Here is a 22,454-nt window from a genome sequence, read left to right as displayed (position 1 = left end):
CACTGAACTTCCCTGAGCCTCAGTTTCCTCATCTGTCAAACGGCGATAAAATGCCTGTCTCCTTTCCCCCCAAGATGGTCAGCCTCTTGTGGCTGTGTCTGTCCTGATTATCCCAGTGCTTAGCACAGTGTTTGGAACCTAGTGAGTGCTTAACGATTATTATTATTTATTATTATAAGCAGCTTGGTTTAGTGGAAAGAGCATGGGCTTAGGAGTCAGAGGATGTGGGTTCTAATCCTGACTCCGCCACTTGGCTGTGTGGCCTTGGGCAAGCCACTTTGTTTCTCTGTGCCTCAGTTCCCCCATCTCTAAAACGGGGATTAAGATCGTGAGCCCCACGTGGGACAACTTGATGACCTTGTATCTACCCCAGCGCTTAGAACAGCACTTAGCACATAGTAAGGGCTTAACAAACACCATCATTATTATTATTATGATTCTTGTGGTTGTTGCTCCTGGAGAATGAATGCTTGATCCAGCGCTCACTGTTGGCAAGGAGCCGAGAATCGCCGACAACACAAACACTCCGATTGTGTGTAGCAGTCTGAGTGAGTGCTACCAAGCAGCAAACAAAATTGGCAAGGTAGTCCAAATCTCAGAAGCCACCCGAAAGTGAGAGGCCGGAGGAATGTGGGGGGTGAGTCCAGTAAACCCGTTGTGGGCTCTCTTTATTGCTGTATTGTACTTTCCAAGCGCTTAGCACAGTGCTCTGCACACAATAAGCGTTCAATAAATACGACTGAAGCAGCAGCAGCATGGCTTAGTGGAAGGGGCCCGGGCTTGGGAGTCAGAGGATGTGGGTTCTAATCCTGCCTCTGCCACGTGTCTGCTGTGTGACCTTGGGCCAGTCACTTAACTTCTCTGGGCCTCAGTTACCTCATCTGTGAAATGGGGATTAAGACTGTGAGCCCCGCGTGGGACAACCTGATTACCTTGTAGCTACCCTAGCGCTTAGAACTGTGTTTGGCACATAGTGAATAATATTATTCACTTCTCTGTGCCTCAGTTCCCTCATCTGTAAAATGGGGATGAAGACTGTGAGCTCCACGTGGGACAACCTGATTACCTTGTATCTACCCCAGCTCTTAGAACAGTGCTTGGCACATAGTAAGCGCTTAACTAATACTATCATTGTTTTTATTATTACTCACTTCTCTGTGCCTCAGTTCACTCATCTGAAAAATGGGTTTTAAGACTGTGAGCCCCTCGTGGGACAACCTGATTACCTTTTATCTACCCCAGGGCACAGAACAGTGCTTGGCACATAGTAAGCACTTAATAAATACTCTCATTATTTTTATTATTACTCACTTCTCTGTGCCTCAGTTCCCTCATCTGTAAAATGGGGCTTAAGACTGTGAGTCCCTCGTGGGACAACCTGATGACCTTGCATCTACCCCGGGGCACAGAACAGTGCCTGGCACATAGTAAGCGCTTAACAAAGACTGTAATAATAAGAATAACAAAAGAAGAAGAGGAAGGGATCAAGGTGGGGCGGGGATCCGGGAAGGTTTTGTGAACATGCAAAACGGATTGCCCAGATACCTTGGGCGGACTCATGGCCCTGCGGGGAGGCAGATAAGAGCCCTGAATGGAGCTGATGTCACCGTGATGTCAGGTCTCCGGCCTCCCCCTGGGAAGAGGAGGAGGCCGGAGAGCCAGGGACAGTCGAGGGAGGCGGGTCCACCAGGCTCAGAGTCCAGGGTTCCCCTAGCCGCGCCACTGTGCGCTGTGCGCTCTGCGCCTTCAGGTAAGAAGGCTTCCCTTTCTCCTGCGAGGTTTTCTTGGGGGAGGGGGCTGCGCTCACTCCAGAGCCCCTCGGAAAAGTTTCCAGCTGGATTTTCCCCCAGAGGAAACTCCAAGAGGGTCGGATGCAGGAGGGGAGAGGCTGGGGAGGGGTCCCAGGGACCCGGGTTGGGGACTGGGGGAGGGGGTCTCTCCCTGGACATTTGGGGACGCCCCTCGGACAGCCAGAGGTCAATATTCACTCTTAGGGGACGGATTCCTGCGGAGCCACACAAATCCTTTTTTTTGGGGGGGGGGGGAAGGGGATTGTTTGGGAGGGGGAACAGATTCCCACATTGGGAATGGACATCTTTCCACCAGGGACAACCCTCCTGGGAAAGTAGAGCTCGGACAGCCCCTCATGGCGGGCGCCGGACGGACCCCAGCTCTGACTTAGGGGGAAACTGAGGGGGGGGGACCCCTTCCTGCAGAGAGGCCCCCAGAAAGAGCCTTTAGAACGGTGCTCCAGCGCTTAGAACAGTGCTTGGCACATAGTAAGCGCTTAACAAATACCATAGTTATTAAAGAGCTGCCTGCACGCGCACTTTCCCCCCTTTCCACCCGCAGATTCCCTCCCACCATATGTTTGATGCCGAATTGTACTTTCCAAGGGCTTAGTACAGCCTTTAGCACAAAGTAAGCGCTCAATAAATACGACTGAATGAATGAATGTTTCATCCTGGACCCTTTATAACCAGCCTTACTGTCTCCTTGTCTTCCCAAGTCTTCTGACCCTCCAAGGAACTTTCATTTCCCCCCTGGAAAAGATGGGTTAATTCCTTTAGAGCAGATGGACACAGCCACAGAGAAGCACTGGAGTGGGGCTGGGAGGTAGCAAGCAGCCCTTACCTCCTGATTATTTTTTATTTCCTTTTTTTATGTTGTCTGTTAAGTGTTTGCTATGCGCCAAGCACTGTACCAAGCGCTGGGGCAGATACAAGCTAATCTGGTTGGATGCAGTCCATGTCCCACTTGGGGCTCACAGTCTTACTCCCCATTTTACAGATGAGGGAACTGAGGCTCAAAGAAGTGAAGCGGCTTGCCCAAAGTCACACAGCAGACAAGGGGCAGAGGCAGGATTAGAACCCATGACCGTCTGACTCCCGGGTCCGGGCTCTAACCCCGTTCCCCTCTCCACAGCACTTGTGTATATTTGTAGATATTTATTACTACATTTATTTTATTAATGATATGTATATATCTATAATTTTATTTAGTTTGATGATATTGACATTTATTTTGATGATGATGACACCTGTCTACTTGCTTAGTTTTGTTGTTTGCCTCCCCCTTCTAGACTGTGAGGCCGTTGTTGGGTAGGGACAGTATCTGTTGCCGAATTGTACTTTCCAAGGGCTAAGTACAGTGCTCTGCACACAGTAAGCGCTCAATAAATACGATTGAATGAATGAATGAATATCTACTACACCATGCTTCTTCCTAAGCACTGGGCGGCCAGCTTGGATTTGTAGGAGTCAGAGGAGGAAAAACTTTCTGGAAAGTCGCCTAAATCCTGATCCAGAGAGGAGAGGAATATTTAAAGCCCCGAGCCTTAAGGCACTGGGGACAGTTTCAAAACTAGAAGTTCTTGCTTCCCGGATCCCCTGAGGGCTGTGACCTAACTATTCAGGCATCTGGGTCTTTCTGGCTTTGGCGTTTTAAAACAGTTTTAGAGAAAAGATACCCCCTCCCCCCAATCCCCGGGCAAAAGTCCTTTCGCCCCAGAAATCCTGGAGGCCTGAAGCAGCGTGGTCTAGTGGATAGAGCAGGGGCCTGGGAGTCGCAAGGACCTGGGTTCTAATCCCAGCTCTGCCACCTGCCTGCCGTGTGACCTTAGGCAAGTCATTTCATTTTCTGTGCCTCAGTTACTTCATCTGTAAAACGGGGATTAAGACCGTGAACCCTATGTGGGACAGAGACTGTGTCCCACCTGATCATATCGTATAATGATAATAACTGCTGTATTTGTTAGATGCTTAATAATAATGATATTTGTTAAGTGTTTACTAGGTGCCAGGCACTGTACTGAGCGCTGGGGTGGATACAAGCAAATCGGGTTGGACAGAGTCTCCGTCCCACGTGGGACTCACAGTCACAATCCCCATTTTACAGATGAGGTAACTGAGGCCCAGCGAAGTGAAGTGACTTGCCTAAGGTCACACAGCTCACAAGTGGAGGAGGGGGGATTAGAACCCATGTCCTTCTGCCTCCCGGGCCCGTGCTCTATCCACTACGCCATCCTGCTTACTATGTGCCAGGCACTGTACTAAATGTTGGTGTGAATACAAGCAAATCAGGTTGTATGTAACAATAATAATAATAATAATGATATTTGTTAAGCGCTTACTATGTGCCGAGCACTGTTCTAAGTGCTGGGGGAAATATAGGTAATCAGGTTGTCCCACGTGGGGCTCACAGCCTTAATCCCTGTTTTACAGATGAGGTAACTGAGGCACAGTGAAGTGACTTGCCCAAAGTCACACAGCTGACAAGTGGCAGAGATGGGATTAGAACCCACGACCTCTGACTCCCGAGCGCATGTACTTTCCTCTAAGCCACGCTGCTTCTCATGTATCTACCCTAGTGCTTAGTACAGTGGCTGTCACATAGTAAGCGCTTAACAAACGCCATAAAAAACAAAACACACCCGCCTGTAACTCCTTGGTGGGGAGGGTTGGGGTGGGAGCAACCTCTAGTCTGGGGAGTGGGTCAGCTCCAGTTTCCTCAGGGCTAGGATGGAGCAGAAGATGAAGCCTTAAGAGGGGAGGAAATGGAAAAACAATCGATATGTTAATAGATCGGAAAGACTTCTTAAATGGAGGGGAAAGCAAAGAGGCTGAGAAGCTCAGGGAAGAGAGAGCTGAGGGGCGAGGTGGGCAAGGAGGACAAGACCCCCCAAATTGGTAGACTTCAAAGCCCCGAGTTCAGGGTCTTTCTCCTTGGGGGTCTTCGTTGCTGCTGGGGGAATGGAGGGAGGTGGAATGGTGGTGAGACGGGGATATGAGAATGACAGGCGCTTTGAGTAGCTGCCGGACTTGTGTTGCTTTCAAGAAGCCGGTCCGTTCTGGTTTCAAACCCCAAACCCACCCCCTCCCCATGTCCAAAGAGTCCCCTCTCCGCCCAGCTGGCTGACCAAACAGCTCGAGGTTTGGGCCGGACTGAACCGGACCCGCGTTTGGAAGCCGGGCCGCTGGGCCTGGGGAAAGCCTGATTTTGAAGGTGATTAAAAAATGTTTGTGTGGCTTCCCAGGAGCGAAAGCGAAAAGGCCTTTTGTGTGGGAAGGAACCCAAGTCGGGCCCTGATCTCCAGCCTGGAAAGTACTGCCAGGGGATGAGGCGAGGGGGAGAGGAGAGGAGAGATTCTCTTGGGTGGGGGGGGGGGGGTGTCTTTAATAACAACAATAATAATTCTGGAATTTGTTACTGGGTCCCAGGCGCTGTACTAAACACTGGGGTGAATACAAGCAAATCATAATGGACATGGTCCCTGCCCCACATGGGGCTCACAGTCTTAATCCCCATTTCACAGATGAGGAAACTGAAGCCCAGAGAAGTGAAGTGACTCACCCGAAGTCACACAGCAGGCAAGTCTGAGAAGCAGCGTGGCTCAGTGGAAAGAGCCCGGACTTTGGAGTCAGAGGTCATGGGTTCAAATCCCAGCTCTGCCAATTGTCAGCTGTGTGATTTTGGGCAAGTCACTTAACTTCTCTGTGCCTCAGTTAACTCATCTGTAAAAGGGGATTAAGACTGTGAGACCCCATGGGACAACCTGATCACCTTGTAACCTCCCCAGCGCTTAGAACAGTGCTTTGCACATAGTAAACGCTTAATAAATGCCATCATTATTATTAAGTGGCAGAGGTGGGATTAGAACTCAGGTCCATCTGGCTCGTAGGCCCGTGCTCTATCCACTAGGCCATGCTGCTTTTCTTCCCCTAACCTCTTCTGTAGGCCAGGCTGATAAACTTTAAGAACGTAGGCTGAACTCAGAGGAATCTAAAGAATCTAAACTCAAAATCTCCAAGCATTGCTCAGGAAATTCAGCCTGTGATCTCCATTTAACTCGTATTTATTGAGCACTTACTGTGTGCAGAGCATCTTGCACTGTAATATTTATTGAGCACTTACTGTGGGCAGACACAGCATGGCCTAGTGGAAAGAGCACGAGCCTGGGAGTCAGAAGGACCTGGATTCGAATCCCACCTCCCTCACTTGTCTGCTGTGTGATCTTGGGCAAGTCACTTCTCTTCTCGGGGCCTCAGTTTCCAGAGAAGCAGTGTGGCTCCGTGGAGAGAGCCCGGGCTTTGGAGTCAGAGGTCATGGGTTCAAATCCCCACTCCACCAAATATCAGCTGTGTGACTTTGGGCAAGTCACTTAACTTCTCTGTGCCTCAGTTACCTCATCTGTAAAATCGGGATGAAGACTGTGAGCCCCCTGTGGGACAATCTGATCACCTTGTAACCTCCCCAGCACTTAGAACAGTGCTTTGCACATAGTAAGCGCTTAACAAATACCATTATTATTATTATTATCATCTGTAAAACTGGAGATTAAGACTGTGAGCCCCATGTGGGACAGGGATTGTGTCCAACCCGATGATGTTATCTACCCCAGCTTTTATAACAAGCCTGGCACACAGTAAACCCGTAGCAAAATACCACAATTCATCTTATTATTATTTTCTGTGCTTCAGTTTCCTCAACTGTAAAGAAAAAAAAATGAGGATTCAAACCCTGTTCTCCCTCCTAATTAGACTGTGAGCCCCATGTGGGACAGGCACTGTGCCTGACCTCATTAGCTTGTACCTATACGAGCGCTTAAAACAGTGCTTGATACATAGTAAGCACTTAAATACCATAATAACAGGCGCACTGTACTATAGCGTTTGGGAGATCTCAGTGCAGCAGACACAATCCCTGCTCTCGCTCAGTAAATACTTGCTAAAATGACAAAAGAAGAAAAAATTATCTTCAGAGGTGCGTGCTCTTTAGGAAGTTGAACCAACCAATTCAGCAGCATATTTAGTAAGCACCTTCTCACTATGTGCTTGGGAGAGTTTTGAGAAAGGGCTTCTCTCAAGGAGTTAAAACTCAAACATTTTGGTAGTCATTAAACACTTACTGGGTGTCAAACACTTCAAGATCTCTGCCCACCCATTCACTGCCTTTGTCTAAATTTCACTGTTCAAGAGATAAGGATTAGCAGGTATTTTATCCCCATTTTACAGAGAAAACTGATGGGTTGATTGATTAAATGCAGAGCGGCTGTTAGGCTGAAACGATCTGGGATGGTAATAGTAATTGTTATCGGTTATATGTTAATGATGTGTCAAGCACCTTAGTAAACTCAGGAGTAGATACAATCAAGTCAGACAGGGCTCACAGTCTAAAGAGATGGGAAAACAAGCATTTAATCCCCGTTTTGCAAATGAAGGAACTAAGGCTCAGTGAAGTTTAAGTGACTCGTCCAAGGTCACCCTGATCAGGCGAGCAGAGTTGGAGCTGCCAAATCATCTGCCACCAGGGCTCTTTCCACTAAGCCACATGGCTTCTCTAATAATAATAATAATAATAATAATAATAATAATAATAATAATAATAATAATGTTATGGTATTTGTTAAGGGCTTCCTGTGTGCCAAGCCCTGTTCTAAGTGCTGGGATAGATAGAAGGCAATCAGGTTGTCCCAGTGGGGCTCACAGTCTTGATCCCCATTTTACAGATGAGGGAACTGAGGCCCAGAGAATAATAATAATAATAATAATGGCATTTATTAAATGCTTACTATGTGCAAAGCACTGGGGAGGTTAAAAGGTCCTCAGGTTGTCCCACGGTGGGCTTACAGTCTCATTCCCCATTTTACAGATGAGGTAACTGAGGCACAGAGAAGTGAAGTGACCTGCCCGAGGTCACACAGCAGACAAGTGGGGGAGTTGGGATTAGAACCCAATTCCTTCTGACTCCCAGGCCCGTGCTCTAGTCATGGTGGTGGGAGATGAATAATAATAATAATAATAATAATAATGGTGGCATTTAAGCGCTTACTATGTGCAAAGCACTGCGCTGGGGGATGCAAGGTGATCAGGTTGTCCCATGTGGGGGCTCACAGTCTTAATCCCCATTTTACAGATGAGGTAACTGAGGCTCAGAGAAGTGAAGTGACTTGCCCAAGGTCACAGCAGACGTGGCGGAGCTGGGATACAAACCCATGACCTCTGACTCCAAAGCCTGTGCTCTTTCCACTGAGCCACGCTGCTTCTTAATCCGAAGGAGGTGGGTTCTGGCAGATTTGAGGAAGGGGTGAGAGAGAGCAAAGGGTTGGAGGTGGAAGAGCTGGTTTCAGACGCCTCTTGGTGGATGGATCAATGAATATGATTTTCTCTGTGCTGCCACAGTGACAGAGAGGAAATGGCAGAGGGAAATGCTGGCAGAAAGAGGGGATGACCTTAACTCTCCGAGCCTGGAATGTGGAGGCCCTTCAGGAGAGGGCAGGCATGAGGGGGAAGGGGGTGGAAAGCCCCAGGATGAAGGGGGTCCCAGGGCCAGTGGAAGTGAACTGATTAGAGTGGAAGCTCCTTGTAAGCAGGGGAACGGTCACCTTATTATTCTGAACTTCCCAAGAACCTAGTACAGTGCACCACACCCAGAGGGAGCTCAATAAATACTACTGTTACTACTAATATGACGGCTGTTACTTCTACTACGTTTAATAATTTTATTTATTTGTATTAATGTTCATCTTCCCTCCTCTAGACTGTGAGCTCGTTGTGGGTAGGGATTGTCACTGTTTATCGTTGTATTGTACTTTCCCAAGCGCTTAGTACAGTGTTCTGCTCTCAATTAGCGCTTTATAAATACGATTGAATGAATACAGTACTTTGCACACAGTAAGTACACAATTAATGCAATTGAAAGAGTGAAGGAAGAAGGGAAGGAATTTTGCTCTATAGGTGAGGGAGAGAAGTGAATTCTGTGTTCCTGATAAGTGCATTTTTCTGTTTTGTTTGTGTCCTAATGGAAGACAAAGAATGGTACCGAAAAGGCAACTATCAGCTGATATGCTGTGAGTCCACTGTCTATGGGTAGGGACTGTTTCTATATGCTACCAGCTTGTACTTCCCAAGCGCTTAGTACAGTGCTTTGCAGACAGTAAGCACTCAATAAATACAATTGATTGATTGATTGATTGAGGCCAGGGACACTGAATGGTTAGTTGGTAGGGTATTTATTTACTTAGACTGGACTCTGAATCTTCCCAGAGTGATGCAAGGGAGGAGGGTGTGTTGGTTAATGAGTTAGTTATGATAGTTATTAAGCGGTTCTCTTGGGAAAGCAGCTTGGTCTAGTGGAAAGGGGATGAGGATGGGAGGCTAGAGACCTGGGTTCTAATCCCCCTTTTCCACTCATCTGCTGTGTGACCTTGGTCCAGTCACTTAACTTCACCGTGTCTTAGTTTCCTCATTTGTAAAATGAGGGTGAGATACCTGTTCTCCCTCCCTCTTAGACTGTGAGTCCTATGTGGGACAGGGATTGTATGCTGAGTATATTTGTCATCTACCCCAATGTTTAGTACAATGGCTGGCATATAGTAAACACTTAACAAATGTCACTACTATTAGTTTGGGGCTGGAAGTTAAGAGAACCAGCTCTGGCACTTACTTGCTGGGTTAATTTGGGCCAGTAATTTACCCTCTCTACCTCTGTATCTTCATCTATAAAATGGAGATTCAAACCCTGTTCTCCCTCTTAGACTGTGAGTCCCACGTGGGACTGGATTATTTTTTTATCTACTCCTGCATTTAGTACAGTGCTTGCCTCATAGTAAACACTTAACAACTACAGTCTTTAGTATTATTATGATCATTCATTCAATCTTTTTTATTGAGCACTTACTGTGTGCAAAGCACTGTACTAAGCACTTGGAAGAGTACAATATAACAACAAACACATTCCTGCCCACAACGAGCTCACAATCTAGAGGGCTTACTTGATTATTCTGTCTCTGCCCCAGTGATTACCACATACACTTAATAATAATAATAATAATAATAGTGTTGGTGGCTCTGGGATTTCTGGGCATGGGGAATAGTAATCCAGATAGAGTGCTTTAATACTTGTTCTTCTCCCTCTTAGTAATAGTAATTGCATTTATTTTATTAAGGACTGACTGTACACAGAGCACTGTAATAATAATATGATATTTGTTAAGTGCTTACTATGTGCCAAGCACTGTTCTAAGCACTGGGATAGATACAAGGAAATCAGGTTGTCCCATGTGGGGCTCACGGTCTTAATCCCCATTTTACAGATGAGGTAACAGGCACAGAGAAGTTAAGTGACTTGCCCAAAATCACACAGCTCACAAGTGGAGGAGGAGGGATTAGAACCCATGATCTCTGACTCCCAAGCCTGTGCTCTTTCCACTAAGCCAAGCTGTACTGAGAGCAGAGAGAAAAAACACAGGTAGGATTTAGACACACAGTCCCTGTCTCTCAGGGGACTTGCAAACTAGAACCCTTAAATACCCCATTTGGGACAAGGATTGTTTTCTACTGTCCAATCTGATGATCGATCAGTCAATCAGTTTATTGAGCACCTGCTCTGTGCAGAGCACTGTACTAAATGACTGGGAGAGTACAATGCAACAGTTGCTAGACATATGTCGTGCCCATAATCTGGGGGAGGAGGCAGACATTAATATAAATAAATAATTTATAATACATAATTTATAGATTTGTATGTAAAGTGCTGTGGGGTTGAGGGCAGAGTAAATATCAAATTCTCAAAGGTCACAGATCTGAGCGCAGAGACTCAAAGGTCACAGATCTGAGTGCAGAGATGAAGCAGAAGGGAAAGTGAGCTCAGGAAAAGAGGGCTTAATCATGGAGGGTCTCTTGGAGAAAATGTGACCGTAGACCTTGTTTCTAAATCAGCCCCCAGCCCAGTGCTTAGCACATGGGTATTTTGGGCCAGAGAAGGGGAAGGATAGGAAGAAGAAGCAGAGTGGACTAGTGGATAGACCTCAGGCCTGGGAGTCAGAAAGACCTGAGTTCTAATCCCAGCTCTGCCACTTGTCGGTTGGGTGATCTCGGGCAAGACACTTCACTTCTCTGTGACTCAGTTCCTTCCTTTGTAAAAAAAAAAAAAAAATGGGGATTAAGACCGTGAGCCCTCAGGGGGACAGGGACTGTGTCCAACCTGATATTAACTTGTGTCCATTTAGATTAGCTATTTTGGACACATAATCAGGAGGATTAATTCTCTGGAGAAGACACTAATGCTAGGAAAAGTACGAGGAAAACATGGAAGAAGCAGACCAGCAGCTAGATGGATAGAGACCATAACAACGATAATGGAAGAACCATTAGAAAGGTTGCAGATTATGGCAGAGGACAGGACGTTCTGGAAAACATCACTATGAATCTGAAATGTCTCTAAGGCACTTAACAGTAAAGCCTCAGCACTCAGTACAGTGTCTGGCACATAGTAAGCCCTTAACATATACCATCAACCACAAAAAAAGAGTTGTTTAGGCAGATGGGAGAAGGGCAGGAGCAGCGATACAGTTTGCAAAGTCAGGAAGGGAGGGGACCAGGAGGACACGAGGCTGAATGGAGAGAAGAACATTCCGCCTTACCCCTGGGCCGTTGCTGGGTGCTGGCTTCTGGCTGCTGGGATGGGAGCCAGAGAGGAGCACTGTGTAATCAGCTGATTCCCACCGGGGCCTCCAGGGCAAGCAGAGGGGAGAATGGAGCAGGTGTGACAGGTAGCAGCTGCCCTAACTGTCCTGGTGTTAAAATGGAGATTAAACTTGTCAGCCCTGTGTGGGACAGGGACTGTGTCCAACCCCATTACAATGTAAAAAATAAAATAAAATAATGATGGCATTTACTAAGCGCTTACTATGTGCAAAGCACTGTTCTAAGCAGCGCATAGTACAGCAGCATGCCGTAGTGGATAGAACACAGGCCTGGGAGTTCTAATCCCACTTGTCTGCTGGGTGATCTTGGGCAGGTCACTTCACTTCTCAGGGCCTGTTACCTCATCTGTAAAATGGGGGTGAGACTGTGAGCCTCATGTTGGACAGGGACTGTGTCCAATCTGATTTGCTTGTATCCACCTCAGTGCTTAGTACAGTGCCTGGAACATAGTAAGCACTTAACAAATGCCATCATCATTATTATCATTTTACAGTGCCTGGCACAGAGTAAGGGCTTAACAAATACCATTATTATTATTATTACAGGGTCTATCACCCTGCAAAGGAAACGTAGAAAGAGGGTAGCAGCATTGAGGGGGAATTTTCCAGGAATATCTGGAATCCCCACAGCTTCTGCGAGGCCTGTTCTGGGTGATTTCTTTGGGATGTTCCTTGTCTGGCTCACACATTCTTATCCCTAATAATTTTGGCATTTGTCTCGTGCTTATTAGATACCAGGCGCTGTATCAAGAGCTGGGGTGGATGGATTCCCTGTCCCACAAGGTACCCCCAGTCTAGAGGGAGAACTGGTATTGAATTCCCATTTTACAGATGAAGAAATGGAAATGTAGAGAGTTAAGTAACTTGCCCAAGGTCACACAGCAGTCAAGTGGCAGAGCCGGGATTAGAACCCAGGTCCTCTGATTCCCAGGTCCCTATTCATTCCACTGGCCCACATTGCTTTTCCAGGATTTTGCCCAGCTCCTGTCCCATCTGTATCTAGACCATGTAGGGAGGGGGCGGTAGGCTCCCAGAGAACCCTGCAATTGGAAAAATAATAAAAATAATATTAAGTCCTTATCCTGTGTTGGAGCAAATACATGCTAATCAGATGAGATGCAGTCAGTGTCATTCACAGAGCTCATAGACCTTGGCCAAGTCACTAACTTCTCAGGCCTTAGTTGCCTTAACTGTAAAATGAGGATTTAATGCTCATTCTCCCTCCTCCTAAGACTGGGATAGTCCCATGTGAACCAGGGACCGTATCCAGTGTGATTAACTCATATCTATATCAGCATGTGGAGGAGTGCTAGGCATATGGAAGAGCTTAATAAATACCATCCTTATTTAATCTTAAGGGGCTTCTAAGGGTGCTTATTGCGATTGAATCTGAGCCAACACAATGCAAGAGTCTGAAAACCCGAAGGAAGATGGTGTGGGCGTGATCCAGAGGGTTAGAATAGTTCCTGGCACATAGAAAATACTAACATTGCAACGTATATGATTTAATATGTAATTATATAATTAGATTACAACATCAATATTACAAATAGTAATATTAATGCCAATATTAATAACAATAAGCACTGGGGTAGACAAGATAATTGGGTCGGACCCAGTCCCTGTTACACATGGAGCTCATAGTCTTAATCCCCATTTTACAGATGAGGGAACTGGGGCTCAGAAAAGTGAGGTGACTTGTCCTAGGTCACACAGCAGACAAGTGACAGAGCTGGGATTAGAACCCTGGAACTTCTGACTCCCAGGCCCGGGGTCTATCCACTAGGCCATGGTGCTTCTAAGACATCAGTGGCCTGGAGACAGTAGGCCTCCAAGGTCAGTGTGGACCTGCCTCATTTGCTATACTGAGGCAACTCAGGCCATTGTGGGCAGGGAATGCATCCATTTATTGTTATATCGTACTCTCCCAACCGCTTAGTACAGTGCTCTACACACAGTAAGCGCTCAATAAATACGACTGACTGACTTTGCATCCAAGGGCAGGGACCAACCTCCGTCCAGCTTCGACCATTCATCGTGACTTCCTTTCTCCATTCCAGGCCGCTCTAGCATCCCAAATGGGATTAGGCTCGGGAGCCAGGATGGCCCCGCTCATCCATCTGTGGCTTCTCCTCCTCCTCCTCCCTGGAAGCGAGGGCCAGACGCCAGCCCCTCCCGGCTGTGGCCCGGACCTAGACCCCATCTACTACAACCTGTGTGACCGGTCCGGGGCCTGGGGCATCGTCCTGGAGGCGGTGGCTGGGGCTGGCATCGTCTCGTCCTTCGTCCTCACCATCATTCTGGTGGCCAGCTTCCCCTTCGTGCAGGATGGCAGGAAGAGGAGCCTGCTGGGTACCCAGGTCTTCTTCCTCCTGGGGACCCTAGGCCTCTTCTGCCTGGTTTTTGCCTGCGTGGTCAAGCCCAACTTCTCCACCTGCGCCTCACGGCGCTTCCTCTTTGGGGTCCTCTTCGGGATCTGCTTCTCCTGCCTGGTGGCCCACGTCTTCGCCCTCAACCTCCTGGCAAGGAAGAACCATGGCCCCCGGGGCTGGGTGACCTTTGCAGTGGCCCTCCTGCTGGCTGCGGTGGAGGTGGTCATCAACACAGAGTGGATGGTCATCACCCTGGTCCGGGGCGGGGGGCCGGCAGGCCACCCTGGAAATGACAGTGGGGCAGGGGCCACCTCCTGCGACGTGGCCAACGCCGACTTCGTCATGGCGCTCATCTATGTGATGCTCCTTCTGCTGGTGGCCTTCGTTGGGGCCTGGCCCCCTCTCTGTGGTGGCTTCAAGCGGTGGCGGAAGCACAGCTTCTTCCTCCTGCTTACCACCACTGCATCCATAGCCATCTGGGTGGTCTGGATTGTCATGTACACCTATGGGAACGAGCGGCGAGCCGGCCCCACCTGGGATGACCCCACGCTGGCCATCGCCCTGGCTGCCAACGCCTGGACCTTCCTCTTCTTCTACGTCATCCCCGAGGTCTCCCAGGTGACCAAGTCCAGCCCCGAGCAGAGTTACCACGGGGACGGCTACCCCACCCGCGGGGTGGGCTATGAGACCATTCTGAAAGAGCAGAAGGCTCAGAGCATGTTTGTGGAAAACAAGGCCTTCTCCATGGATGAGCCTTCCTCCGGTAAGTACTGGGGGGTGGACCTGACCACAGGCTTTGTCTATTTACTGCTGTATTAGACTCTCTGAAGCACTCAGTACAGGGCACATGGTAAGTGCTCAATAAATACTACTCAATGAATGAATCAGCAGTCAGGCCAGGGAATTTTAAGCCTGCATCCTCAAGAATTGGACATTCCCATTGTTCCTCAACAGGCAAAGTTAATGATAATGATTATAATAATTGCAGTTTCTGTTAAGCACTATCAGTTAAGCACTGTTCTAAGCATTGGGGTAGACACAGGATAATCAGGTTCCACATGGGATTTCAAAAGCCCCATTTAGTGGCACTTTGACCGTGAGCCCCACGCAGGACAAGGGACTGTGTCTGTTCTAATTAACTTGTACTTACTTCAGCACTTAGAGCATATAGTAAGTGTTTAAATACCAAGAGAAAGAGAGAGGGAGGAAGAGAGACAGGCAGAGAGAAGTGAAGTGACTTTCCCAAGGTCAGACAGCAGGTATGTGGAGGAACTGAGATTAAAACCCAGGTCCTGTGACTCCAAGTACAGTGGTCCAGCTCTTCCTAATAATAATTATGGTATTTGTTAAGCATTTAATATAGGCCAGACACTGTACTAAGTTCTTAGTGGAAAGAGCCTGGGCTTGGGAGTCACAGTTCGTGGGTTCTAATTCCAGCTGCGCCACTTATAAGCTGTCTGACTTTGGGCAAGTCACTTAACTTCTCTCAGTTACATCATCTGTAAAATGGGGATTAAGACTGTGAGCCCTGTGTGGGACAACCTGATTACCTTGTATTTAACCCGGGCACTTAGAACAATGCTTGGCACATAGTAAATGCTTAACAAATACCATCATCATCGTAACAGGACCCAGTTCCTGTCCCACATGGGGCTTACAATCTTAACCCCCATTTTACAGATGAGGTAATAGAGGCACAAATAACTGAAGGGACTTGCCCAAGGTCACACAACAGATAATTGGTGGAGCCAGGATAAGAACTCAGGTCCTCTGACCCCAGGCCTGTACTTTTTCAACGAGGTACTGCTGTTCCCCAGAGTTTGTAATCTTATAAAAGCTTATAAGCTTTACAAGCCCTACATGAGGCTTGGGGATGGAGAGGAGTGAGTAGGCTATCTATCTCCACTATCCTCCCACCCCAGTTTCCACCCTCTACCCTTTTGCCAAGACCAAATAGCTCTTTGCTTTTGTTCTCGCAAGGTAAACACTTCAGGACTGTGGGTTGTTGGTTTTATTTTTAATGGAAAAATCAATAGACTGAGTTCAGCACTTAGGCAGCTTTATTCGAGCTGTGGTTTCATGGGGTGTGGGGGGAGAAAGGAGGGAGTGACATAAACCCCTGTAAGAGCCAGCTCTGCTACTGAAGACTATTCAGTAGCCTCTCTGTAATAGCCCACTAGGGGAGGGGTGGCATGCTTTAGGAGTAACTCTAAAGTAATGATACTAAAATTAATAATGATAATAATAATGTTTGTCAAGCACTTTTGGGGTATTTGTTAAGCACTTACTACGTGCCAGGCACTGTACTAAACCCTGGGGTAGATACAAGAGAAGCAGCATGGCTAGAGGAGCAGCGGGGCTCAGTGGAAAGAGCATGGGCTTTGGAGTAAGAGGTCATGGGTTCAAATCCCGGCTCCATCACTTATCAGCTGTGTGACTTTGGGCAAGTCACTTAACTTTTCTGCGCTTCAGTTACCTCATCTGTAAAATGGGGATTAAGACTGTGAGCCCCAAGTGGGACAACCTGATCATGTTGTAACCTCCCCAGTGCTTAGAACAGTGCTTTGCACATAGTAAGTGCTTCATAAATGCCATTATTATTATTATTATTACAAGCTAACCTGATAGGACACAGTCCCTGCTCCACATGGGGCTCACAGTCTCAATCCCCATTTTACAGATGAGGTAACAGAGGCACAGAGAAGTGAAGGGACTTGCCCAGGGTCATACAAGAGACAAATGGTGGAGTGAGGATTAGAACTCAGGTCCTCTGAATCCTAGGACTGTGCCCTTTCCACTAGACCACACTGTTTTCGAAAGCACTTACTATATGCCAAGTGCTGTACTAAATGCAGGAGTAGGTACAGGAAAATCAGAACAACACAGTACTGTCCCTTGTAGGGTTCACAGTCATAGTGGGACATAGTGGGGATTTTATCCCCATTTTATAGATGAGGAAAGCTAGGCCCAGAGAGGTTAAGTGATTTGACCAAAGTCAGACAGCAGGAGAATGGCAGAACTGGGGCTAGAACCCAGGTCTCAAGACCTTTCTGTTAGGCCGCCCACCTCCTTTAGTAAAAATGAGTCCCAGAAAGGTTAATCAATCGTGTTACAATCAATGGTATTTATTGAACACTTACTGGGAACAGAGCAGTAAATGAAGCCCTTGGGAGAGTACAATATAATGGAGTTGGCAGACACGTTCCCTGCCCACAACGAACTTCCAGTCTAGAGGTTTGAGTGACTTTCCTGAGGTCCCTCAGCAGGCTGGAGTTTTGGGGTTACAATCAGATTCAACCCCTTTGGCATAATCTCGGGGTCAGAAAGGACAGACCCCAAGCACACCCTTCTCCATAGGCTCTGACCCACTTCAAGCAGGAAGTAAGTGCTCATGGGGCCTTGTTCTGGCCCCAGGAGGGTGAGGGCTAGTTCGTCCTTATGGGAAGTGTTGAGAGATTCTCTCTCCTCATCTCTGCCACCAGCACGGGATGAAGTCTAGACTATAAGCTCCTTGTGGGCGGAGAACTTGTCTACCGACACTGTCCTAGTGTCCTTTCTCAAGCACTTAGTACAGTACTCTTCATCCAGTAAGCGCTTAATAAATACCATTGATTGATTCAGCAGACTGGGATTTCTGGGAAAGAAGGGAGTCTGGTCGACCCTCAAATTTGGGGTTCAGAGATCTCCCAGCACCAGCAGAATACCCGATCTACTTGCCGTCCCATCTTTAAAGGATTGGTTAGGATGAGGTGGGAGATGGACCAGGCCAGATCCTACCTGAGTTCTAATCCTGACTCCTCCACATACCTGCTGCATGACCTTGGGCAAGTCACTTAACAATAATAATAATAATAACTATGGTATTTGTTTAGCGCTTATTACGTGACAGGCACTGTACTAAGTGCTGGGGTGGGTACAGTCCTGGCTCCTATAATCCTGGCTCCGCCACTTGTCAGCTGTGTGACTTTGGGCAAGTCACTTCACTTCTCTGGGCCTCAGTTCCCTCATCTGTAAAATGGGGATTAAGACTGTGAGCCCCACGTGGGACAACTTAATCACCTTGTATTCTCCCCAGCGCTTAGAACAGTGTTTCGCACATAGTAAGCACTTAACAAATGCCATTATTATTATTATTATTATTACAAGCAAATCAGGTTGGGCACAGTACCTGTGGGATTCAGCATGTCGTTCCCCATTTTCCAGATGAAGTAACTGAGGCCCAGAGAAGTAAAGTGACTTGCCCAAGGTCACGCAGCAGACAAGTGGCAGAGTGGGGATTAGAACCCATTATCTTTTGACTCCGGGCCCGTGCTCTAACCACTACACTACTTCTGTGCCTCAGTTCTCATTGGAATCCTGTTCTCCCTTCTACTCAGACTGCGAGCTCCACATGGGACCTGATCATCTTGTATCTACCCGGCACTTAGTACAGTGATTGGCACATAGTAAGCCCTTAACAAATACCACAGTTATGGTTATTAGTCTTGAGGGATTATTTCCGGATGTTCCCGATAAGTGCTCTATCCACGCTCCTGCATTCCTCCTGTCAGTCTGCTTTCCAGGCAGCCCAGCCCGGCCTCTGGAATCATTGATCCATCAATGATATTTAGTGAGCGCTTACTGTATGCAGAGCACTGTACTAAGCACTTGGGGTGTCTCTGAGTGGATAGAGCACAGGCTCGGGAGTCAGAAGGACGTGGGTTCTAGTCCCATCTGCCTCATGTTTGCTAGATGATCTTGGGCAAGTCGCTTCACTTCTCTGGGCCTCAGTTCCCTCATCTGGAATTTTGTGATTAAGACTGTGAGCCCTATGTGGGACAGGGACTGTGTCCAACCCAGTTGCCTTGTATCTACCCCAGAGCTTAGTACAGTGCCTGACACAGAGTAAGCACTTAAATACCATTATTGTTATAATTTTTACTATTTACTAGAGTTGGTAGACACATTCCCGGCCCACAATGAGCTTACAGGGTAGAGCTGGAAGCTAAGAACACTGGCTTGGGACTCACCCTTGTACCTACTGTCCTGTTCTCTTCTTTCCAGCCAAGAAGCCTGTGTCTCCATACAGCGGATACAATGGACAGATGCTGACCAGTGTGTACCAGCCCACGGAGATGGCTCTGATGCATAAAGGCCCTGTAAGTGACTCTTGGGAAGGGGAAGTGAGAGACTTTGGCCAACTTGGGGTGTCTCAGTCTAGAAACAGCATGGCATGCTAAAAGCAGCATGGTATAGTGGATACAGCATGGGTCTGGGAGCCAAGAGGTTGTGGGTTTCAATCCCAGCTCTGCCACTTGTCTGCTGTGTGACCTTGGACAAGTCACTTTACTTCTATGCCTCAGTTCCCTCACCTTTAAAATGGGGATTAAATCTGTGAGCCACATGGAGGATGGGGGACTGTGTCCAACCCGATTTGCTTGTATCCACCCCAGTGCTTAATACAGTGCGTGGCACACGGTAATTGCTTTACAAGTACCACTGTTATCATTATTATACGGAAGCTGGGTGGGAGTTTCCAGCTGAGGCTGGCCAGATGTGTTGGCAGATGGGGGCTTCCTCTAAATGATTCTGCTCTGACTTACCTGTCACTATTCTACCTAATACCCTTCCCATTCTCAGCAACAGTACTACAGGCTCCAACCAGTCAATCCTATTTATTTAGTGCTTACTATGTGCAGAGCACTGTACTAAGCACTTGGGGGAGAGTACAATATTCATTCAATCATATTTATTGAGTACTTACTGTATGCAGAGCACTGTACTAAGCATTTAGGAGAGTGCAATAGAATACTATAACAGACATATTCCCTGCCCACAGTGAGCTTTCAGTTTAGAGGGGGAGACAGATAATAATAAAAATAAATAAATCACAGATATGGATTTAAGTGCTGTGGGGCTGGGAAGGGGGGGATGACTTAAGGGAACAACACAGGGTGAGGCAAAAGGGAGTGGGAGAAGAGGAAAGGAGGGTATAATCAGAGAAGGCCTCTTGGAGGAGATGTCTTTCAGTAAGGCTTTGAAGGAGGGGAGAATCGTCTGTTGGCTATAAGGAGGAAGGGCTTTCCAGGCTAGAGGCAGGATGTGGGTGAGAGGTCGGTAGCGAGATAGACAAGATGGAGGTACAGGGAGAAGGTTAGCAGTGTGCGGGCTGGGTCGTAGTAGGAGAGTGGTGAGGTAGGAGGGGACAAGGGGTTTGAGCATTAAGGTAGCTCTGGTGGAATCACTTTTATTGAGCATTGGGTGCAGAGCACTGTACTAAACCCCTGGGAGAATACAAAGGGGTTAGTAAATATGATCTCTATCCTCGAGGTGTTTTACAATCTATTAATCCTAATCTACAGTGCTGTGCACCCAGAAACTACTCCATAAATGCCGTGGATTGATTGATACTGGGTGTAGAACACTTCAAATAGACTTCCAGCCCACATTGTGTTCTCTGAACCCTCGGTAATAAGCCTTCCCAGAACTCTGAATACGAATCAGCTTTGCCCTGGTGGGTTTCCCAAGATTGTTTGCACACCCCAAGGGGAGGGACAGGACAGAGAGCAAGGTTCCCTGCTCCCTCTAGCGGGAATGAACATTCCAGACACATGTGAGCTTTCCCAGAGGCTTGGAGATGGGATTGAGGCTGGGATGGGCAAGGGGCTACATTCCTGGTGGACATGCTGGTAATATTAATGTTTATCTCCCCCTTTAGACTGTCAGCTTGTTGTGAGCAAGGAATGTGTCTGTTCTATTGTTATATTGTGCTCTCTTAAGGGCTTAGTACAGTGTTCTGCACACCATTAGCACTGAATAAATACGATTGACCAACTGAATGGATCGGTAGTTTGAACTGAGAAAAGATTCCCAGAAGCAGGCCCTGTTTTCCTGGACGTCCAGTGGGTTTGCTGTCCATCCTCCTTCCCGAGGAAGGATGTGGACCCTCAAAGGCCAGAGAAGAAAGGGTTTCCCAGGGTGGTTTTTCCCTGAGGGGAGGCCCTCCCTTTCCCTCTTGCCCAAGCCCAGTTTGTTGCCAATGGGAGGGCATCCTGGTCCGAGCCCGGGCCTCTCCGTCTGGTCAGCCTGGGAGACCAGAATCACGCCCTCGGCTTGGCTGGCGGGCATGATTCTTCCCAGTAGGATACCCGGACAGATTGCATCCAGCGCCCGCCCGACACCCATGCCCCCATGTTCTTCTCTTCCCAGTCGGAAGGGCCCTATGATGTCATCCTCCCCCGGGCCACTGCCAACAGCCAGGTGTTGGGCAGCGCCAACTCCACCCTGCGAGCCGAAGACGTGTTTGCCGCCCAGAGCCGCCAGGCCCCGGGGCCACACAAGGACAAGAATCTGCAGGTCTATACCAACCCTTATGTGTGGGACTGAGCCCACCGCGTGGACGAATGAAGCAGCCGGGAGGGGCGAGCTGCCCTGGGACTCCTGGGTTCTCTCCACTGCCGACTCACTGGACAGCCTTGAGGGGAATCTATTGGCATAGCTCCCCGTGCCTCAATTTCCCCTCTGCCTGCCAAAGGGTGGATGAGAATTCCAGACTCCTCCCTGCTTCACAGTGTTTTAAGTATAAGGAGCTCGCTCTGGAGGCCATGTTGAGAGAAACTCATCACGTCAACAGCCACTGGCCCCGCCCTCCATCCGGCTTGAAGGAGCCCATGAGCTCAGAGCCTTGCTCAGAGCCGGTGACACGGACTATTCCGAGCCTTGCTCCTCTGTGAGGAACAGGGGAAGTCTAATAAAATGCATTATTGCTTTATATTTCTTCTGGGCCTGAGTCGTTCCGATCTGGGCTGCTGTCAGCTGTCCTCCTTCCCTTTAAGTCTTCTCCCTGTCTGGACTTCTGGTGTATCTCTTTGAGATGAACACTTTCCCAGTAGACTGTAAGATCCTCATGGGGAGGAGTTACAGCTACCAACCTGGTTGTATTGTACTTTCCCAAGTGCATTGCTCTGTACACAGTAAGCGCATATTAAGCGCTCAATAAATATCATTGATTGATCTATTGATTGATGAATGCTCAATAAATACAACTGATTGATGCCCTGGATCCCACCTAGACGTTGCCTGATTGAAACAAGAGTCTGTCAATTGATTCAGTATCCACAGCCTTCCCTCTCCCTGCTCATGCACGGTTTTGGGTTTTTTTTCCAAATATCGAAATGCGTACCGTATTTCCTCGCATAATCGCCCCCGACATAATTACCTACCTGCTCCTGGGTTCTCAGAGAGGAAATCAAAAATGATTTCTGTAAGCAGCGAGAGCGGTAGGGGCTGGGGTGGGAAGAGGATTCCATGGTGTTGGGTTGTTGTGGATAAAGCAGCTGGAGATGTGTGAACTCCAAGTTAGAAAGAGGATGGTCAGACTTCGACCCTGTGAATTCTAGGGCTAGGAATTATAATGAATAATTATGGTATTTGTTAAGCACTTACTCTGTGCCAGGCACTCTATTATGTGCTGGGGTGGATATGAGCAAATCGGGTTAGACACAGTCCTGTTGGGGTTCGCAGTCTCAATCCCCATTTTACAGATGAGGTAACTGAGGCCCAGAGAAATGAAGTGACTTTCCCAAATTCACATAGCAGACAAGTGGCAGAGCAGGATT

The 22,454-nt window shown here is 47.9% G+C and overlaps 1 protein-coding gene across 2 annotated transcripts; it reads left to right on the top strand.

Annotated features, from left to right (window-relative positions):
* The first annotated feature begins 618 nt into the window (after positions 1 to 618).
* On the top strand, positions 619 to 22,401 carry GPRC5C (G protein-coupled receptor class C group 5 member C). Of its 2 annotated transcripts, XM_038757343.1 has the most exons (5): positions 619 to 637; positions 13,546 to 14,620; positions 18,901 to 18,995; positions 21,046 to 21,192; positions 22,380 to 22,401. In XM_038757343.1, the coding sequence occupies exons 1-5, from the start codon at positions 629 to 631 to the stop codon at positions 22,386 to 22,388; spliced, it is 1,335 nt and encodes a 444-aa protein (XP_038613271.1). In that variant the 5' UTR covers positions 619 to 628; the 3' UTR covers positions 22,389 to 22,401. The 2 variants fall into 2 exon arrangements, with proteins under 2 accessions (XP_038613271.1, XP_038613270.1); XM_038757342.1 differs by lacking the exon at positions 22,380 to 22,401 and having other exon boundaries at positions 21,046 to 22,224.
* The last annotated feature ends 53 nt before the right edge of the window (positions 22,402 to 22,454 follow it).

The sequence above is a fragment of the Tachyglossus aculeatus genome, chromosome 15, assembly GCF_015852505.1.
Source record: "Tachyglossus aculeatus isolate mTacAcu1 chromosome 15, mTacAcu1.pri, whole genome shotgun sequence".
Lineage (NCBI taxonomy): Eukaryota > Metazoa > Chordata > Mammalia > Monotremata > Tachyglossidae > Tachyglossus > Tachyglossus aculeatus.
The sequence above is the reverse complement of the archived record's forward strand: the minus strand, read 5'-3'. Positions and strand labels throughout refer to the sequence as shown.

Excerpts from the sequence above, each read along its gene's own strand:
- GPRC5C (XM_038757342.1), top strand. Across the intron at positions 14,621-18,900 it reads CATGGATGAGCCTTCCTCCG|CCAAGAAGCCTGTGTCTCCA; the intron begins GTAAGTACTGGG and ends TCTTCTTTCCAG. Across the intron at positions 18,996-21,045 it reads CTCTGATGCATAAAGGCCCT|TCGGAAGGGCCCTATGATGT; the intron begins GTAAGTGACTCT and ends TTCTCTTCCCAG.